Source organism: Numida meleagris, chromosome 25 (assembly GCF_002078875.1).
Source record: "Numida meleagris isolate 19003 breed g44 Domestic line chromosome 25, NumMel1.0, whole genome shotgun sequence".
Classification (NCBI taxonomy): domain Eukaryota; kingdom Metazoa; phylum Chordata; class Aves; order Galliformes; family Numididae; genus Numida; species Numida meleagris.
This window is the reverse complement of record NC_034433.1, coordinates 2,422,087-2,439,424: the sequence shown is the minus strand read 5'-3', so window position 1 is coordinate 2,439,424 and position 17,338 is coordinate 2,422,087. Positions and strand designations below refer to the sequence as shown.

Here is a 17,338-nt window from a genome sequence, read left to right as displayed (position 1 = left end):
TTTTTGGGCCTGTCCCCCCCCTTGTCACGGACGCAGACCCTTAGACAATACCGTGACAAACTTAAAGTTGAAAGTTAGATTTTCTGGGGTAAAACGATAACCGAGAACATCAACATACAAGGGATTGTTTCTTTATTTAGTGCGTAATAAATTTGTCATCTTACTGAGGTGCAAGTGTCACAGGAGTGCTTTGGTAACTGTGGGGGGACAGTGACATGAACAGTCAAGAGGATGAGAAGTGAGCTGAGACCAATTTTCTTTTCCGTGTCCACCATGGGTTTAGTTGTGCTGTGAGCCTTAGAATCAGTAAATTATTTCAGTTAAATTGAGCAACAGACATAGCAGTTAGAGTGCTTTCCTTGGTATCTATTGCTATATTTTTGTGCTGAGGATTGCTTCATGAACAGCTGGGTATGTGCAGGTGGGTCACAAATGCACGCTGGAATGAAAAACATTCTTCTCTTTCTACCAGGATCCATGGGTTGAATGAGAGAATCTCGGTTGAGAGTTATGAGAAGCAGGTCGAGTTTCTCTTTCAGCTGATTAAGAACTGTGATGTTGACGAGCTTCCGGAGCCTCACGCAAACTCTCATGAGCTGTGAGACAAAAAGCCAAGAGGACCAGCTACTAAGGTGGACTCTGGGATGGCAGAGGTCTGGGCCATAAGCAGCAGTTGGGTGTTGCATGTTGAGCAATGTCTGGAGTTTGGTTTTACATCCTGTGGTTTACATACAGATGGAAACACTGCTGCTCTAGGCAAACGTACAGTTTGCTGCTGAGTGATAAGAACGGGGATAGAACACAAGAACCTGGATTTCTGTGCTTCCCTGCAGCCATTAATCTGATGATGTTAATTTTTTCAGCATTTTCTTCCATCTTTAAGCCTCTGAAATCGGAGGTCACTTAAAAATCGAAGCTGTAATTTGTAGTCATTCACGCATCGTTAAAAGAGGCTAATCTTCCAATGTGTGCTTTTGACAAAGTTGTCTCTTACCGTTAATTAGACTTCACAAATGATTTGTCTGTCAGAAGCTGATGTGAGAAGTACATGATGGGCTGTAGGATGGATGTCATTGGGTAAAGCTGCACTGAGAGCCTGCTGCACTGCGGATGGGGTGGGCTTCTTTCCCAGGTGCTCCTTTCAGCCAGCAGCAGTGGTACTCTCAGGTAGTGCCAGGGTGAACCTGATACTGCTGTTTTCTGACTGATTTCTGATTGTAGCTTAAAATGCTGAGCTTTGGGGTTTTAGCTATGTTGCTTTAACATATGTTGCTCTGATCTCAGAGGTGCTAGAAGCTTTTCTCCCTCTCTTTTCTGTGACTCTGTCTCTTTCTCTCTGGTAAGGCCCAAGATGTGTCATGACGCTGAGTGTCAGAGTAAGGAAACGTGGCTTTAAGCAGGTAAACTAAACCAGTACTGTCTGATCATCCCATTTCTTTTCTCACTGAATCCATTTCTATAGTGTTCCTCTTTTGTTCCCCAGAGAACTTCTTTGTGAAGGATGGTGAAGCTCTCCTGTTTCCTCCAGTTCAGCAGAGCCTTCTCCCCACCTTCATGGGTTGCTCTACCACTTCTCACTTCACCTGCTGCTTCTGTTGACTCAGCTCTCTGGGAATCCTAATGTGCACAGGCCGTTGATGTTGGCTGTTCTTCTTTCATCTTGCACTCCTTGACTCACTAGCATGCCTATCTTTGTTGGCACTAAAGGGTTAAGCATTCTTTTGCCCTTGACAGCCTCTTTCACTGGAGTTATTGTTATTTGTTAAAGAATTCAGAACTAGGTGTTAGCCAAAGGAAAGACTGTGTGAAGGCTGCTTTGTTGCACTGGCATGCAGACTCTGCTATAGGAAGGAGGCAAACCTCCTGCTGCACTGCTGCAGAGATGCGTGTCTCTCTTTCAGAGTGTGAGTGATGCACTGGAATGGGATGGTTGTTCTGCTCTCAATTCCTATTGTAAACTGTGCTGGGATCTGCAGGAAAAACCCAGAAATGGATCCTGAAAAACAGTGGTGGAACTGGGATTCCTAACGCTTCCACTCACCATTTTCTGTTTCTTTGCAGTCTGATCTTATCAGTATTGCCAATGGGCTAAACTGTGTCAAGCTATGAAATAATTGAAACCAAATCAACATTTTTTTTTTCTAATAAAGCAAGGAATGCAGATTCTTCTCATGATTATGATTTAGTTTTATAATGTACCTTTATAATTGCAGTGAAATCATTTCCACCCCTGATACTACAGTGGAGCAGGCCACAAAGTTTCCATCAAAACAATTCCACATATTTTCCAGCCTGCTTTAGTCTTTGTACCCTCCTTGGTGTTCTTTTTATACAAAAATTAGCTAACTCTGTTTATGTGTGACTGGGCAGTAACATAAAAGGTTAGATGGGGTCCCGAGGTCCCTTCCAATCTTAACCGTGCTCTGATTCTGTTGTAAGGAGCATGTTGCAAAAATCTTAACTTAGTCCGTGCTGTTGTGCACTGGAGATAGTGTTGTTGTGTTGAAGGAGGGATTTGTTGCCTGTTCTCATAGCAGATGAGCCCTAAAGACAAAAAGCATCCCTCAAACTTTTCTAATTTCCTGGCCCCAATCAAAAACCATCATAGAATCACAGAATGGCCTGGGTTGAAAAGGACCTCAAAGATCATCGAGTTTCAACCCCCCTGCTGAGTGCAGGGTCACCAAACCCTAAACCAGGCTGCCCAGAGCGTGGGCACTCATCCCTTGTGTTTTGGTGAGGACTGTTCCTTTAAAAGCAATTCATTTGAAGATTCATTTTGCTGCTGAAGGAAAAGCGAAGAGCAAAACAGTTCTGGGAAAGCACGGTTGTTTTTGGCAGGTAATGTGCAAATGTGTGCCATGAGGTTTCGCTAATGCAATTCGTTGCAGAACCTCGTTAAGTGCTGCTCATCAGCCAGTGCTAATATCATGCAGTGCCTCTGCAGTGAGCAAATGTTCAGCAAAGCTTCATTGCAACCTGAAGCCACTGAACCAAAGGCCTTATCCATCAGGATGCAATGGTGGAAAGCACATTTCCCACTTTTTCCAGTCATTTCTGCTTTTTTTTTCTGTGCAGCAGCTTTGCCTTTGCTATTCTCAGCTGATTAGCAGCCATGCCATGCTTCTCTGGCCCAGTTCTGAAGGACTGCTCAGTGCTTGCTATCTGCACACCTCCTCTGACAGAACAGTTTTTAATTCCCAGCCCATTTTTCTGTTCGTATGATATGCTCTCCAGGAATGTCTCTCATCTTCTGTACTATTTGGAATCTTACTGTCATCATGTAATAATAATGTAAGGATGATGCCTTGGCCTTTTCTGCTAAGATCATATGGAACTTTGTATAGCATAAGTAATTACTCGATAATATCAAGTACATCATCACAAATACAGATTGATAGCTCTGGCTCTTTTTTTTTGTGATGAGTCACAGTGCTCTGATCATTTAGGGCAATTTCCTCTGATTCATCAGAGAAGCAAGAGCCTGATTTTCTGCTCTGAAGACACGTAACTTGGTGTTATATCTAACAGGGTGGTGAAAGCTGTTCGCATTAGTCAAATTCCAGCATGTTCACATGTTCCTGTGTTAGAGCCATAGTAACTTCCTTCTTTATAGCCAAGTCTACAAAGCTGCCATTCTTCTGACAGCGGTTTCTCAAAGCAACAGGTCTGTTGTCCAACTGTAGCAGCCTGCTTGCTAGCACCCCAGCTGATGGAGGGTCATATGTGTCTGCAGGAGGATGGTGAGAAGGTCACGCTCCACACCTGCACTGTCTAAAGAAAGCTGTGTTGCTAGCATCTATTTAAAAGGGCATGGTTTATTTTGAGACCTGAGTGACCATGGAGAGTTCAGGCACAGAGAAGAATGCAGGAACAAGGTGTTTACGGAGTTGTTTCCCTCCATCCTTACGTTTGGTTCGTGTTCTTGGCTCCTCTTTGCCATTTTGATGGCCGTTTCATTGGTGAATCCATTTGCTCAAGCAGGTGCTGTGAAAGCACACAGCTCAGGCTGTGCCACTGCCAAGCCCTAGTCTTGTGAGTGCCACAGAGCAAGGTGTTCAGGAGGGATTTAAGTAAGATGCGAGGGGAAAATTCTTCTCTCAGAGGGCAGTGAGGCCCTGGCACAGCTGCCTGGAGAAGTGTGGGTGCCCCATCCCTGCAAGTGCTCAAGGGCAGGCTGGATGGGCCCTGGGCAGCAGGGGGAGGGAAAATGGGTGTCTTTAAGGTCCTTTCCAACCTAAGCCATTCTGTCGTTCACTGAGGAGCTTGGAGGATGAACCCAGCATTGGCCCTTGCCACTGCTTGCCATCCTCAGTAGCAGCTCCCCTGCAGAGCTTGCTGGCACTCAGAAACATTTACAGCCATGGGTTTGTCGCTTCAGCCCCCAGGTTCAGCTCCCCCTGTAACCGCTTAAAGAAACGATGCTGCCTTCACCCCTGAGGTCTCTTCTGCAGCACTGCCAGCTGCGTGCCACCATCTCTCAGTGCTCGTAGCAAAGTTTAGAGGCATTCAACAGCACCGCCCAGGGATTTATTGGCTTGAACCAACCAACACGGCGAAGGCAGGCAGCGTGCAGTCAGCGTGGCCGTGCGGGGGGCTCAGCTCCGCTTTCCGCTTCCACAGCTGCCAGGGCGGCCGAGATCAAGAGCTCAGCTTGGGGGGGAAGGGAGTGCCCTGCCCCACACCACACAGATCGTGCTGGCTGATTTCAGAGCTGGGATGGGGGGCCCCAAAGGAAGCTGCACTCAGTTCTCAGCAGGAAGGAAAATGACCGCATGGAAGGGTGGTTAGAGCAGCGGGTGGGAGACAAAGCGTGAATGCACTTACCTCTGTGTCGGCCTGTGCCTGGGCAGTGGGGTACGAGGGGCAACATGCAAGTCATGAAGCGTATCCCAGGCGGCTTTTCGTGTATCTTTTCTTTTATAATTTTAATCCAGCATAATTATGTGGCTTACTGGAGCCCTGCGAGCACTTGGAGCGTTGTGCGCTGTGCCTAATGGGGCACTGCGGACACAGCCACATGGAGGAGCCTGGCCGCACTTCAGTTACTTCACTGAGTAATCAGAAAGCTCCTTCTAGCTCATGGCAGTAATCCCCTGCTCAGGGGCTGTGCTCACTGCATGTCAGCACTGAGGTTCTCTCCATGCTCTCTGGCACAGCTCTACCAGCTGATTTTCATGTTTTCTGTGTGATAAAGGTGATTAGAGAGAGGCAGCAGCGGCTTCCTGATCCAAAGGCCACAGCAGGGGATTTGAGCTCCTCCAGAAAGCTCACAAGAGGGAACCTGTGAGTTTCTTTTCAGATTTTGGCTGTACTACAACCACTACATCTGTTAGGTACATATCCAAACCACATTTAAACTTTTTAGCTCCTCTACTGATCTAACTCTAACTTTGGTACAGGACTGATTTCAGCCTACCTGGCCAGCTGTGTAAGTGCTTAGGAAGAGTAATGCACCCTGGAGTACTTTTGTCCTTCCAAGTACACTTGGATCCTTAAACCTTGTTACTGCAGTACTGACTAGTTCTACTTAGACACCAGAATCAATCCAGTGTCTCCTTGGGCTTTTGAGAAGTGAAAGGATCTTTATGGAATGGGAGACACTGGCGAGTCAAGAGATGATTCTCACTTCTCCATCCCAGCAGCCTCATGCTGTTAGTCCTTTCTTTTTCAGCTTCATTTCAGAACATAAATGAAGTTGCAGCTTATATCCGGGACAAAGCAGCAATGTGAGGCATGTCCTCAGTCCCCACGTGGCAGGTGGCCGCGCTGTCACTGGGTCAGCAGCTGTGACACCGGAACCACTGCCCTGGAGCACGGGAAGCCAGGGCCTTCCAGCTCCCCTCTGCCAGGTGCTCTCCCGTGGCCAGAAGCCCTCAGGATGTTCCTGGCTGAGGGTGACCCGTGTTTGTTGCAGCAGACACAGGTGACACCTGAATGCAGTTGGGAGATGTGGTCACTCATGCCTTGAGAAAAAGGATGGCGACGGTTTTGTTTGTTTCCAGGCTAGTCAAACAAAATTCCCTGAGCTGCATTTCTTCTTCCAGATCGGGACCAGATTGGGGTCAGCTTCTGATGCCGCCTGCCTTCCTGAACTGCTCTGCTCAGGACTGACGTCTGCAGGGTAAGTCCTTAGCCATAACCTACTTAGTCTGAGTTTGGATCTGGGACAGACTGCAGCGGAGCTACAACAGGGAGCAGGGGGTCTGGGCCTCCCAGCACGCTGTCAGATTACGTGATAGCTTTTTGTTTTGACTGACTTTGATCAAATCCCTTTATTTTGCTGGGCCCTGTTGTGCTTGTCCGGAGCCGGACTGTGCTGTGACAGTGTGGCAGAGCTGTACTCACGTGAGTGCTGTAAAACACGTGGGCACCGAGTTCCAGTGTAGCACAGTGGTAAATTCTTTCCTTTCCATGCATTTGTTGCCTTTGGTACCTGCTACCCTGTAATTGGAAAGCCATTTCCTGCCCTTTCATCCTCTGCCTTTCTGATCTCTGCGCGTCAGCGTAGCTGGTGGGGATTTTATCTATTTCTGTTTGCTTGTCTCATGTAGCTTTTGTCTTCACGCTTCCACTTCCTGAGCGTGCAGCTGGCCGGGCTGTTAATCAACAAGGTCACATTTTGGTGCACGTTGTCTTTATGGGGGTGGGGGAAGAGCGGTTGCTGCTGGCGAGATATGGATTTTCCAGGTCAGGAAGGAAAGATGAAGGCAGAGCCTCGCAGACCAGGTTTGTTTGGACAAAGGAAGGTGGAGGCTGGGGCTGGAGGCAGGATTTGGGACTGCAGCCCCTGCTGCAGCGTGGAGCTGCTGCTGCTGCTGCTTCAGTTAAGGCATCACCTCTGTATGCCTCGAGTTTTCCTCTGTGTTTCTTCGCCAGTGTCACGTCAGGAGGTTGTGAGAATTAAATTAGCACAGATATACCACTCATGCTCGTTAGGCCTTTGGAATAGTGGGTTCAAGTAGACAGAGCAGCAGCAGATAGGTACAAAATCGAGCGCGCTTTGCTGCTGGCCATGCACTGAAAGCAGCGTGCTGATGATCTGCTCCAGCAGTTCAGCTCCCTTAGAAGAGACAACTGCAAAGGTTTGGGGGCCAGGGGGAGCTAGAAAACCGTAGTGGTTTTCTGTGAGCTATCTTCGTGTTGCTTTGTGGATAGATAGATAAATAGGCGGACGCATTCTGTATGTGTCGATACCCATATGCTGCTCTGCCTTTGCTTCCAAAACACAAAACGTTTCAGGAAACTCCCCGTGTTCAACCCTTAACATGAGCAAGGAGTTAAGCAGCACAGCCCCTGTCTTTAGAGAGACCTGGACTGCAGTGCGTGCCCCGCTGCCACTGGCTGCAGCTGCCTTGGTTTCCTTGCTCTAAAGAACGAAGTGAGCAGCCCCTCAGGGCGCAGACCCGAGCTGTGTGTGTCCCAGGGCCAGGGTCAGCTCCTGAGCCGTCCCCAGGGCACGGAGCCGGGCATCACGTCACCGCTCACTGTCGCACGTTTCCTGGGAGGAAAGGGAAGGCAGGAAGGGAAAACAACCGCTGGTCACAAGTTCCACTTGTGCAAGAAGGGGGGGGGGGGGGGGAAGAAAAGGAAAACATGAATCAGAAGAGCTAGCTTCATTCAGAAAGGCAGAGCCCTGTGGTGCAGCGAGCTCTGCGGGAGCAGCTGGTGCTGTTCACGCGTGGATTTGGTGCAGGTGGGCGCGGTGAGGATGCAGACACTCTTCGCTGACGCCTTTGGGCTGGCAGAGGCCTGAGCAGCGTCCGGTGCTTGTGAGCCACGGACCCAAACGACAAGGTGCCGCGCTTAACTCACGTGACCTCTCTAGCGCTCGCTAATTACCAACCGCCCCCGGGCCGCCGCTCTGCGCCCGCGCTCACGTGACCTCACGCCGCCTTCTCCCTGCGCTGGCGTCGGGGCGCGCGGCGGGCTCCAGGTGGGCTCGGCGCCACGTGACCCAGGCCCCGCCCCCTTGGCGGGAGGGGGCGGAGCCTCCGCTCCGTGCGTGGGCAGCGCGCCCCTCCCCGCCGCGCATGGGCACGAGCACGAGCGGCGGTGTGCGTGAGTGCGTGTGTGCGGCGCGGGTGCGGAGCGGAGCGGTGAGGTGAGGTGAGGCAGCGGGCGGAGGGGAGGGAGGGTTCCCCCGAGCTGCAGGTGTAGGGACCCTGTGCTGGAGGATGGGGGGTGGCCGGGGCGGTGCCGGGGAGAGGGAGGAGCAGGAGCGGGGGCTGCGTGCTCCGCGCTCCGCAAGCGGCTGTGAGCGCTGCGGGACTGCGGCATCTCGGCATCCCGGCTGGGCGCTCGGGGGCTCCGCGTGAGAGTCCCCGGCCCTCTGGCACCGCACCGGAGCCGGGAGAGGTGGCGAGAGCGGCGCGGCGGCTGTTGACGTGTCGCGTTGAAGGAGGATGCTGCGGGATGAATGAGGCGTTGTGCCGCGAGAGCCCATAGAATCCCCGTCTTTCCCCCGGTGTATTTCAGGTGGAAGCCGGGTTTTCGGAGAGGAGCGTTACGTCTGAGGCTGGCCAAATGCCGGCTCCTTCCCTGCAGCCTGCTCGCCTCTGTAAGTAACCTTCGCTGGGAGCTGCTGTTACTTTAAATAAGAACTCTCGGTGCCTCATGCTGTAAGGTGAGAAATTCTTCTGGAAGAGGACGGCGGTGACACTTGGAACTCGCTGGGAGTGCTGGCAGCTTGGCAGGGAGCACGAAACAGGCTGAAACGGAGCAAACGCCCGCGGGGGCTGTCAGGCTGGAGTTCTGCGGAGGAAAAGTGCCACTGGAAACAGTAACAAAGCCCAGGGAGTAAGAAGAGCTGGACTGTGTCAGCCCTGAAAGCCAATCCGCCTCACCTCTCCTCTCTGCTTCCTTCAGGCTTCTGTTTTATTCAGGGATCTTTGCTTCGTCGGTTTTTCTCTCTGCCTCGCGTGCTCCATCGCCGCGGTTGTGCTGCTGGAAGAAGACCCGGAGAAAGATGCGCTGAAGCCTCACGCATCGTAGAGGAGAAGCTTGGAACCTGTGTGCCTCCCAGTGCTGGAGGGGAGGAGAGCTAGGAACAATTTGCTGTAGCTCCCAGTTCCCGCTGCGTTCTCTGCTAGCTCAGCTGTTGGTGTCCCCCGTTCCTGGACTTTGCTTGATGGGGATCTCTGCTGCGGGAGCAGTCTCTGCACTCGAAGGCAGGAGAGCAGGGGTTGGAGAGGTGGCCTCTAGATGCTGGAAAGGCCATTGGTGTAAGCTCCTGGCAGAAGATCTCTTCTGGAACAGCTGCTGGCTGTAGGCCCACCGAGCTGAGGTTCAGGGTAGCCTCTCTGCAGCATGTCTTCCAAGGCAGAGCAGAAGGAGACCCACCAGGCCAATGGGGCTGTGCTGCCCGCCGTGCCCATGGACTGCCTTGCCGGTCCAGACCGGGGGCAGCTGGTGGAGCCCTCCAATTTCCTGGGACCTGACGGCGTCGGGGTGGAAGTGGTGGTGCTGGAGTCCCGTGCCAATGCTAAAGGTGTGCGAGAAGAAGACGCCCTGCTGGAAAACGGCAGCCAGAGCAATGAAAGCGATGACACCAGCACAGACAGAGGCCCTGAGCCAGCCTCACCGCTCAAGGAGACCTCCTTTTCCATCGGGCTGCAAGTCCTCTTTCCCTTCCTCCTGGCAGGCTTTGGGACAGTTGCTGCTGGAATGGTGCTGGACATCGTGCAGGTAGGACTGACCTCCCTGCTGTGGGGCTGGGCTCTCAATCCCATCTATGTAGGCTTGATCCTAAGCTAGGGGGTATTCGAATTGCAAGGCTAGTTTGGCACATAGCAGCTATGAGGGGAAGGGTTGTGTTCCTTGTTTTGGTAGCTGGGGTAGGGACAGACCTCAGTGGTGCCTGGAGCAAGGGGACGAGCACTTTGGTCACCCTCGCACTGCTGCTGCCCTGCTCCAGCCTTGAGGATGAGGTCACGGCTACCAAATGTGCAGCCAAAGGACCTGTCTGGGAACTGAGGCACATTCCTGCTGGGAAGAATGTGGTAATCATCCCCCGATGATGACAGTTTTCCCAGCCCTGTTCCGCGGGTCCCGTTTCCCGTTACTGCCCGCGATGTTTGCTGTGCTGTTTCAGCACGCTGGGCTGGTGCCAGCTGGGTTAACCATCCCCCTGCTGCTGTGGGTGCAGGACACGTGCGTGGTGGCTTGCTCAGGCCAAGTGGCCCCGCTCTGCTTGCTCGTGTGCTTGAAGCGACCCAAGAGCAACTGGGCTAACAGGGGGATTCCTACTGAGTGCTGTGTGGAGCTGATTCGTAGGAAAGACCAGCCAGAGAGCTGGCTGATGGCTCGGGATGAAAACCGCTGTGTTACAGACATCTCCTTGGGTGTTTCGAGGTTGGTGGCACTGTGGGAAGTACACAGCTCGCCTAAGTTGTACGTGGGCAATGTGATGACTTACCATGCCGTGTCTCTGTAGCGTGGAAACCCAAGCAGGTGTTGCTGGCAGCTGATCAGCTGCTCACCCCCTTCCCCTGTGCAGAGTTCCTTGTCCTGATGCCCGGTGCGAAGCAGTGAGTGAGGCTCAAGGCTTCATCACCTGTGCAGCTTTATGAGAGCATTTGCATGCAGCAGGCAGCCGCGCCGGAGCTGCGGTCGGCCAAAAACTCTCAGTTTGATGCTCTCTCGTTTACCCAAATAATGTAAACAAGCCCTCACAATGTTGACCTGGGAAGACTGATGTCAGTCACTCGTGAGTGTGCTGATGGCAGTGACGTGTGGCTGCACCTGAGCTGCGTGCCAGCGGCTCTGATGTGAGAGGCAGGCTCTTTGCCATATGTGCAGGTTGTCAGGCAGGCATTTCTTTTGCTGTGTTGCCCCAGTGGCTGCTTCCTGCATGCCTTAGCACGCTGGTCATCCTTAGGGTTTCTCCTGATGCAACCTGCTGTGAGATCTGTGAGGTATGAGTTGTGCTTCAGAACAGGAAGGGCTGGCTGTGCTAAATTAAGCCGGGAGAGATTCGCTAGAAGAGATTTCTTGAGAAGAGAGAAATTTCAAGCATGTTGCTGTTTGCAAAGTCCCTGTAAGCTCGTGTTGGGCTCTTCTGGCAATTTCCCGGACCAGGGCTTTGAACACAGCCCCAAGTCCTTCCTGGAGGAGGAACAGCCCCTCCTGAGCGGGGAGGAGAGGGCCTGGCTGGGATGCTGTGGCACACTGCTGTGCTCTCCTGCCCTTTATTTACGGCCATCAGAAACAAAGCTTCGTAATTCCTCTGTTCCACAGCAGCTCAGCGTGTAGCTACGCAGCGTATCCTGCCAACTCCTTTAACTCCATTTAGCCTTGGGATTAAATGAGGCATCTAAGTGCCACAGGGTGGAAACGGGGGAAGGGAAGCGTGTGGTCTCTGCTTGCCTGCCCGCAGAGTTTGGGGAGCTGATCTTCAGAACTGGCTTCCCAGAGGCTCAGAGCCCTGGGGGAAGGAGGCAGCGAGCAGCTAGGGGCGGGCAGGAGTCCCATTGCTTTGGACGTAGCTGTGGTTTGTGATGGATGGAGGGCTCCATATACTCAATTTCCTCCACTTGAGACGAATGGAGTAATCAGCCAGCTGTAATTGGTCTCCCCGGCGTGAAAACAAGCAGCCCTGGCCTTTGGCCACGCTGTCCCATTAATGTGTCCCTATTAATTTGTTTGTGCTCCCTTTGGGGTTGGAGACCTACACGTGTGCCACCTGCCTCTGTATACAGCAGGGCGCTGCTGGCGCAGTCCCCTCTCCCTGCAGAGCCTCAGTTGTTGTTTTCCAGACTTGCCTGTTCCCTGCAGATGCTTTGGATGGGATGGATGGGCTGGAGTATGGAGGAGGGAGACTGCTCGTTTCCCATTTGGCCGCCTCTGGTGTTAAGCATCTCTCCTGGGAGCAGTGAGGAATGCTGAGCCTTGCACCTTCACCCAGGTCTGGGCCCACTTCTCATTGCTGTGCTGTTGTGCAGCATTTCAGGCCTCACCCCGCTGAGCACTGTGGTCGAGAGGGTGGTCCTGGAAGAGTCTTGCAGGGCTCCTTGTGCATCTGCCGTGCCCGGTGCTCTCCTCCTCCCCAAGGAGCGTGGGGTTCGAGCTCTCCTGGCGAGGCTGTTTGTCTCTTTGTGGTGCTGGGAGGACAGAGACAGGAGCAGCCCTGCTGAGGCAGTGATGGCTCAGACCTGCTGCCTCCGCAGCGCTTCCTTCCCTCTGAGCTGTCCTGAGTCACCGTCCTGCTCCGACCCACGTTGCTGCTGCGTGCCTTAACCCCACGCACAGCGACTGAAGGCAGCGGAGGCCAAAAAGCAGCTGTTGTCCTGGAAGTATCTGATGCCTGCAGGTGCAAAGCTTCGGAAAAGCAGCAAGCCTGGAAGAACAGCAAGGCACCACCTGGGCTTGATGCTGGAGCCCAGCGCCTCTGCTGGGCAGATGGGGGTGAAGTAAGGTAACCCACGTGGGCTGTGCTGTCTGCTCCCCTTATGGGGCATGTCAAGTGGCTCTCCTGTAAAGCTGTGCTCTGCAGGAGCCAGGAGGCCTTTGAGACATAATAAGTGCCCGTAGACCAGTGTTGTATAACGTCTTATATTAAGCAAGTTGGCAGGAGCCCACAGGTCCTGCTCTTTGCAGCGAGCGAGCTGCTGATGTCTGCAGAAATCTCCTTGTTTTCCCCCCCTGAAGATGGCTTTTTTTCCTTTCCCCAGGAACACCCCTGTCTTTCTCAGTTACAGCAGCTCCTGGCACTGGTTTGCAGTGCGGCCTCCTGTAAAGGTTAGCATGCACGGCCGGCGCTGGGACGAGGTGCAGAGGGCTGTGGCCCTGTGCTGGCTATTGCCTGACCCTACCCTGCCTCTGTGGTCTCCCTGGAGGAAGGAGGAGCCAGGAAGCTGTAGCACAGTGCTTCCAGCCCGTGGTCAGACTAACGACAGCGTTCCTTTCGTGAAGTGATTCTGGTGACACCCAGCTCATCTTGCTGGGAAGTGGCAGAATGGTGCTCGCTGATTGAATTCCAGGTACTGCACAGGGAAGTCATAGTGAAGGATTTGCCAGTTACAGCAAGTAGCAATATAATTGTAATGAATGCCAGGCCTGCCTAAAAATAGTCCGAGGAGAGCAGAGCTCGCTGCTCCTAGGTGTGACCTTAAAGGAAGCGCAGCCTGGCGTGCTGCTGTGCCAAAGGAAATCTTTCAGACTGATTCTCCCTCCCCTGCTCAGCGGTGGGTGCTGCAAGGAAGCATCCCTCTGCACTGCTGGCTGGGATGGCTGTGCAGAGATGTGGATTTTAGGGCACCTCTGGCTGGGGGCAGGAGGTCTTTGGGGCTCAGGCTCGCTGTGTGCGAGCAGTTCAGAGGCTGCAGGCTTTCCTTGGGCACTGCCCATAGCAGCAGCTGGGAGAGAACCCGCTTCAGGAAGAGGTGAGTGCCTGGAAGCTGCTGTCCTCGGGCTGTGGGGGGCTCCTGGGTGTGCCTGGAACAGCTGAGCAGCTTCCATCCCTGCTCCAAGGGGTGGGAGCACTGTTCCTCATCTCACTGAGCTCTCAGGTGTGCTAAGGGGACTGCTTCCTCAGTGACAGTTTCCTCTTTAAGGAGAAATGGTCCCAGTTTACCCTTCTCAAGTGCTTAGCATCCTCCTGTGATCACGATTCTCTCTGACTGTTCTTCCAGTGCTTGCAGCTTGAGCGTGGTATTGCAAAGGACCTGGCAGGAAGCTGGAGCTTGTTGGCTCTTAGTGTCCCGATACCGGAGGCAAGCATCACAAAGGATGGAAAAGTAAACAAAAATAACTGAAGTCCTTCCCAACAGGAAGGCATGAGTCATGCAGGTAGTGAGCTTTATTTGCTGTAAGGTGTTGGCTGATGGTGTTCCTCGTCCTAGAAGGAATTACGCATCCTTTCAGGCTACTCAGCCTGAGCAGCGCTGCCAAGGAGGGAGCTGGGGAGATGGAACCCAGCGCAGGTAATGGAGCAGAAAGGAAACTGCAGCTGCCAACGTGCTCGGCAACTTCTGAACACACCATTCCAGCAGCTTCCTGTGAGGAGGATGCCAGTTAGGCAGTGTGGGAAGCGGGAGTTATTTTGGACGCAGCCTTCTTGCAAAACACTCATGAGAATACGGGATCGAGCAGTGAGGTTTGCGCAGCCTGCGTGGTGGTTTTGTTTTTTTTTTTTCTTTTTTGGATGTGGTTGTGAGTTTTTTCGGGATGGTTTCATGTTTTCTGGGAAGCCAGCTGCTCTCCTATGAGGCTGCATACCCTACAGTTACAGGTTGTTTTTTTCCTAAAAGAACATGGCTGTCTGTTCTGTCTCTTGTCCAGGGGACCTGACTTGGCCCTAGAGCCACGGAGGGCTGCAAATACCTGCAGGCTGGTGATGGATGTGCCAGGCAGAGGGAGGGCAAGCACCTCAGGGAGAGCATCATAGAATCACAACAGCTTAGACTGGAAGAGATCTTAAAGCCCATGTGGCTCCAACCCCTCTGCAGTGGAAGTGGGAGCAGAGACAGCAGTGAGCGGCTGCCTGGGGTTGGCAGCATCAGGGAGCAGCAGTGCTGTGCTCTGGGGTGTTTGTAAGAAGCGTGTATGGGGAATGCCTCTAGGCTAAGACTCACCAGACTTCAGTGCTTGATTCTGCCAAAAACGGCGTGCATTGGGCAAAGCTGCTTCCTCTCTCCCTGTTTTTGGCCTCCACGTGCGTCAGTGTTTTGTCAGTAGCGAAGCTTGAGGGGATTTTGAGCGGGGAGTTGCGGGCTGGGATCCTGTTTGCAAGCTCAGCAGGAACCGTGCGGTCACTGCGACGCAAACGTCAGGAGCAGTAAAATTGCTGGAAAGTGTGGCACCAGAACTGGAAGTGAAACTGAGTCATCTGCTCAGGGCCACACGCAGGCAGAGCCAGAGTGCAAAGGCGATGGAGGAGGTTCTCAATCCAAAGCTGAGGTTTCTACCAGCTGTGATTGCTATTTCTGGACTTCTTTTTTTTGTTTCAATCTTGCAGCACTGGGATGTCTTCAAATATGTGACCGAGGTCTTCATCTTGGTGCCTGCACTACTGGGTCTGAAGGGGAACCTGGAGATGACGCTGGCATCTCGCCTGTCCACAGCTGTGAGTATCCAGGGCACGCCGAGGAGCAGGACCTCTGTTCTTTGCGGGGAGGAAGGGGTGTGCACGGGAGTGTGAATGCAGTCACCACCCAAAGCAGAGGCTGGAGCTGAGCTTTCTAGCCAGGTGTTTCCATCCCATTTGTCTGATCAGATTTAAAGGTTCCGTAGTCCTTAAGCTTTGCTGACAGTTCACTTCCTTGTCAGGACTGCTCACGAGCCTGGAGGCACGGTGCACAGAAGGGCTTTGGCAGTTTAATACCTGAAGTGCTTGGATCTGGTTTCATTCACAAGGAAGCTGGGTGCAGGCATGCAACCAGAGCACACAGAGCAGGCCGAAACAAGCCAGGTTCAGCAGGGCCGGGAGGTGAGAGCCTGCAAAGAGTTGTACAGCAAAGGCTAAGATGGAGGAGAGCTTGCAGGGAGTTGTCAGGGGAACTGACAGCCTCTTCAAGTTGATGGAGAGGCATGGCAGGGCATTTCTCTTGCTAGAACTCAGTCTGATTCCCACGTAACAGTGAGCTCCCTATGAGAAATGGAGACAGGCTCTGTTAGCTCCTCAGAATACTGTCTTAGTCCAGCTGTAAATGAATTGCTTTGTGTTTAAATGTTTCTGTAACACAGCAATCTCTCTGTAGCTGGGCAGCACTGGAGAGAGGCATCTTCTTTTAACAGGGACAATAATCCTCCTTCATCTGTAAAGCATCTACTTGAACGTGACAGCAAGTGACAGCCTGATGTTTCTGTGAGCCCCGTGGTGAGCGTGTAGCTTTGAATCTTACATCTGCAAGGTGTTAGCTACCTGCTGCCACGTGTTTACCTCTGCTGTGTCTGTGCTGGGTAGTGCTGGAAGAGAGCCCCCGCAACAGGAGCCTGGGCTCAGCCTTGGCATTGCAGATGCAGAACTGTCTGGATGGCAGCAGCAAGCACAGCTAGCAGAACTGCTGCTTGGCGTGTTCCCTTTCCTCTTTCTGGTTGCTGCAGGAGAAAGCGTAGAGAAGTGTTGAAAAGCTCTCTGCGTATTTGCTCTTCTGGCTCCTCTTTCTTCCATCTTAAGCAGTGGGCTGATGCCAGCTGTGAGTCTTTGCTCCCCAGTAGCTTCTAACCCATTCAATCAGTGGCACATGGGCATGACTTGCCCTTGGCTTGGTCCCAGCACTGCTGGGGGCCACCTCCACCGGGAACAGCTTCCCTCAGCGCTGACCTCCTCTCTCCAGGTGCTTCTGGGGAGGACAAAGCTGCTGTGCTCCTGCACTGGGGCTTGCAGGGTCAGGCTGAGCACTGCAGCTTGTGGCAGGCTGAGCTTTGTTTGTTCCTTCATTCTGGGAAACAAATCCCTTTGTTTTATTCATTCCCTATTGTTCAGATCATGTCAGAATCCTCGCTGACCCGAACACAGGCCGTTCTCCCTCTTGGCCTTGGCTTGGCCTTGGCCAGCTTTCAGAGCACACTTTGAGCATGGACTGATCAGGGTGAGTGCTTGGCTCTCCTGGGACGAAGCCTGCACAGTTCTTCCACAGCCTTGGTTTTTCTCCATCCCCTTCCCTTATGGAGCTGGCCCGGAGCAACACTGGGGCAGCTTGGTGGGGAAATGAGACTGTCCTGACTGCAGGTAAAGTCGCAGGAACGCAGAACTTTCCCCCATCTGCTCTGGTGGCTGCAGCAGGGTCAGCAGGAAGCTGGCACAGAGAGCACTGGCTTGCACGCCTGTCCTGCCTTTGTCCCCTGCTTTCCTTCACCCCAGCAGGAACGAAGGCTGTGCTGCCTCCGTATGGATCTCCTAGCCTTGCACACCACTCCCTTGTATCGTTGTGTGATGGGATTTCACAGTCTCTATAGTTCTCCTTTTTTCCCATGAGTTGTGGGCTCTCCTCTGACCAGTGCTTCACGATGCACTTCTCGTGCTCGCTCCGCAGGAAAGCAGCCTGGAAGGATTTCTCAGATTGTGGGTTTCTAATTAGCGCTGCATTAAGTCACCTCAGAAGCCCCTTTCACAATTAAGAAGCAAAACTCTCCCATTAAGTTAAAGGATTAAAATCCTGTTGCCAGTGACTACGGCTGGGTTATGTTAATCCCAACCTAATTGCCATGTGGCAGGAATGTTAAGGTCAGGCTTCGTATGGAGCTCGAATTCCTGCGCTGGATGTGCTTAGTGCAGCTCTACAGTCAAGTTTTTGTTTTCTCCCATTCCTTCTTCCCCTTCACTAAACTGATTAGAAGAATTCACCCTGGAGATGGGCACATCTCAGTGCTGGTGGGCACATCTCAGTGCTGGTGG

At 52.7% G+C, this 17,338-nt stretch overlaps 2 protein-coding genes across 3 annotated transcripts in view; both read left to right on the top strand.

The window, feature by feature from the left end:
- The window catches only part of PM20D1 (peptidase M20 domain containing 1), an 18,630-nt gene extending 15,236 nt beyond the window's left edge, over positions 1 to 3,394 (top strand). The window contains exon 13 of the mRNA XM_021377396.1: positions 473 to 3,394. Within this exon, the coding sequence (XP_021233071.1) occupies positions 473 to 602 (130 nt within the window). The 3' untranslated portion in view covers positions 603 to 3,394. The remainder of the gene's footprint in view (positions 1 to 472) is intronic.
- SLC41A1 (solute carrier family 41 member 1) overlaps positions 7,951 to 17,338 on the top strand; it is an 18,527-nt gene continuing 9,139 nt past the window's right edge. The window contains exons 1-3 of one of the 2 annotated variants that reach the window (XM_021377398.1): positions 7,951 to 8,109; positions 8,479 to 9,687; positions 14,957 to 15,064. In XM_021377398.1, the coding sequence (XP_021233073.1) occupies positions 9,310 to 9,687; positions 14,957 to 15,064 (486 nt within the window). In that variant the 5' untranslated portion in view covers positions 7,951 to 8,109; positions 8,479 to 9,309. The remainder of the gene's footprint in view (positions 8,110 to 8,478; positions 9,688 to 14,956; positions 15,065 to 17,338) is intronic. The other variant, XM_021377399.1, reaches the window with a different exon arrangement.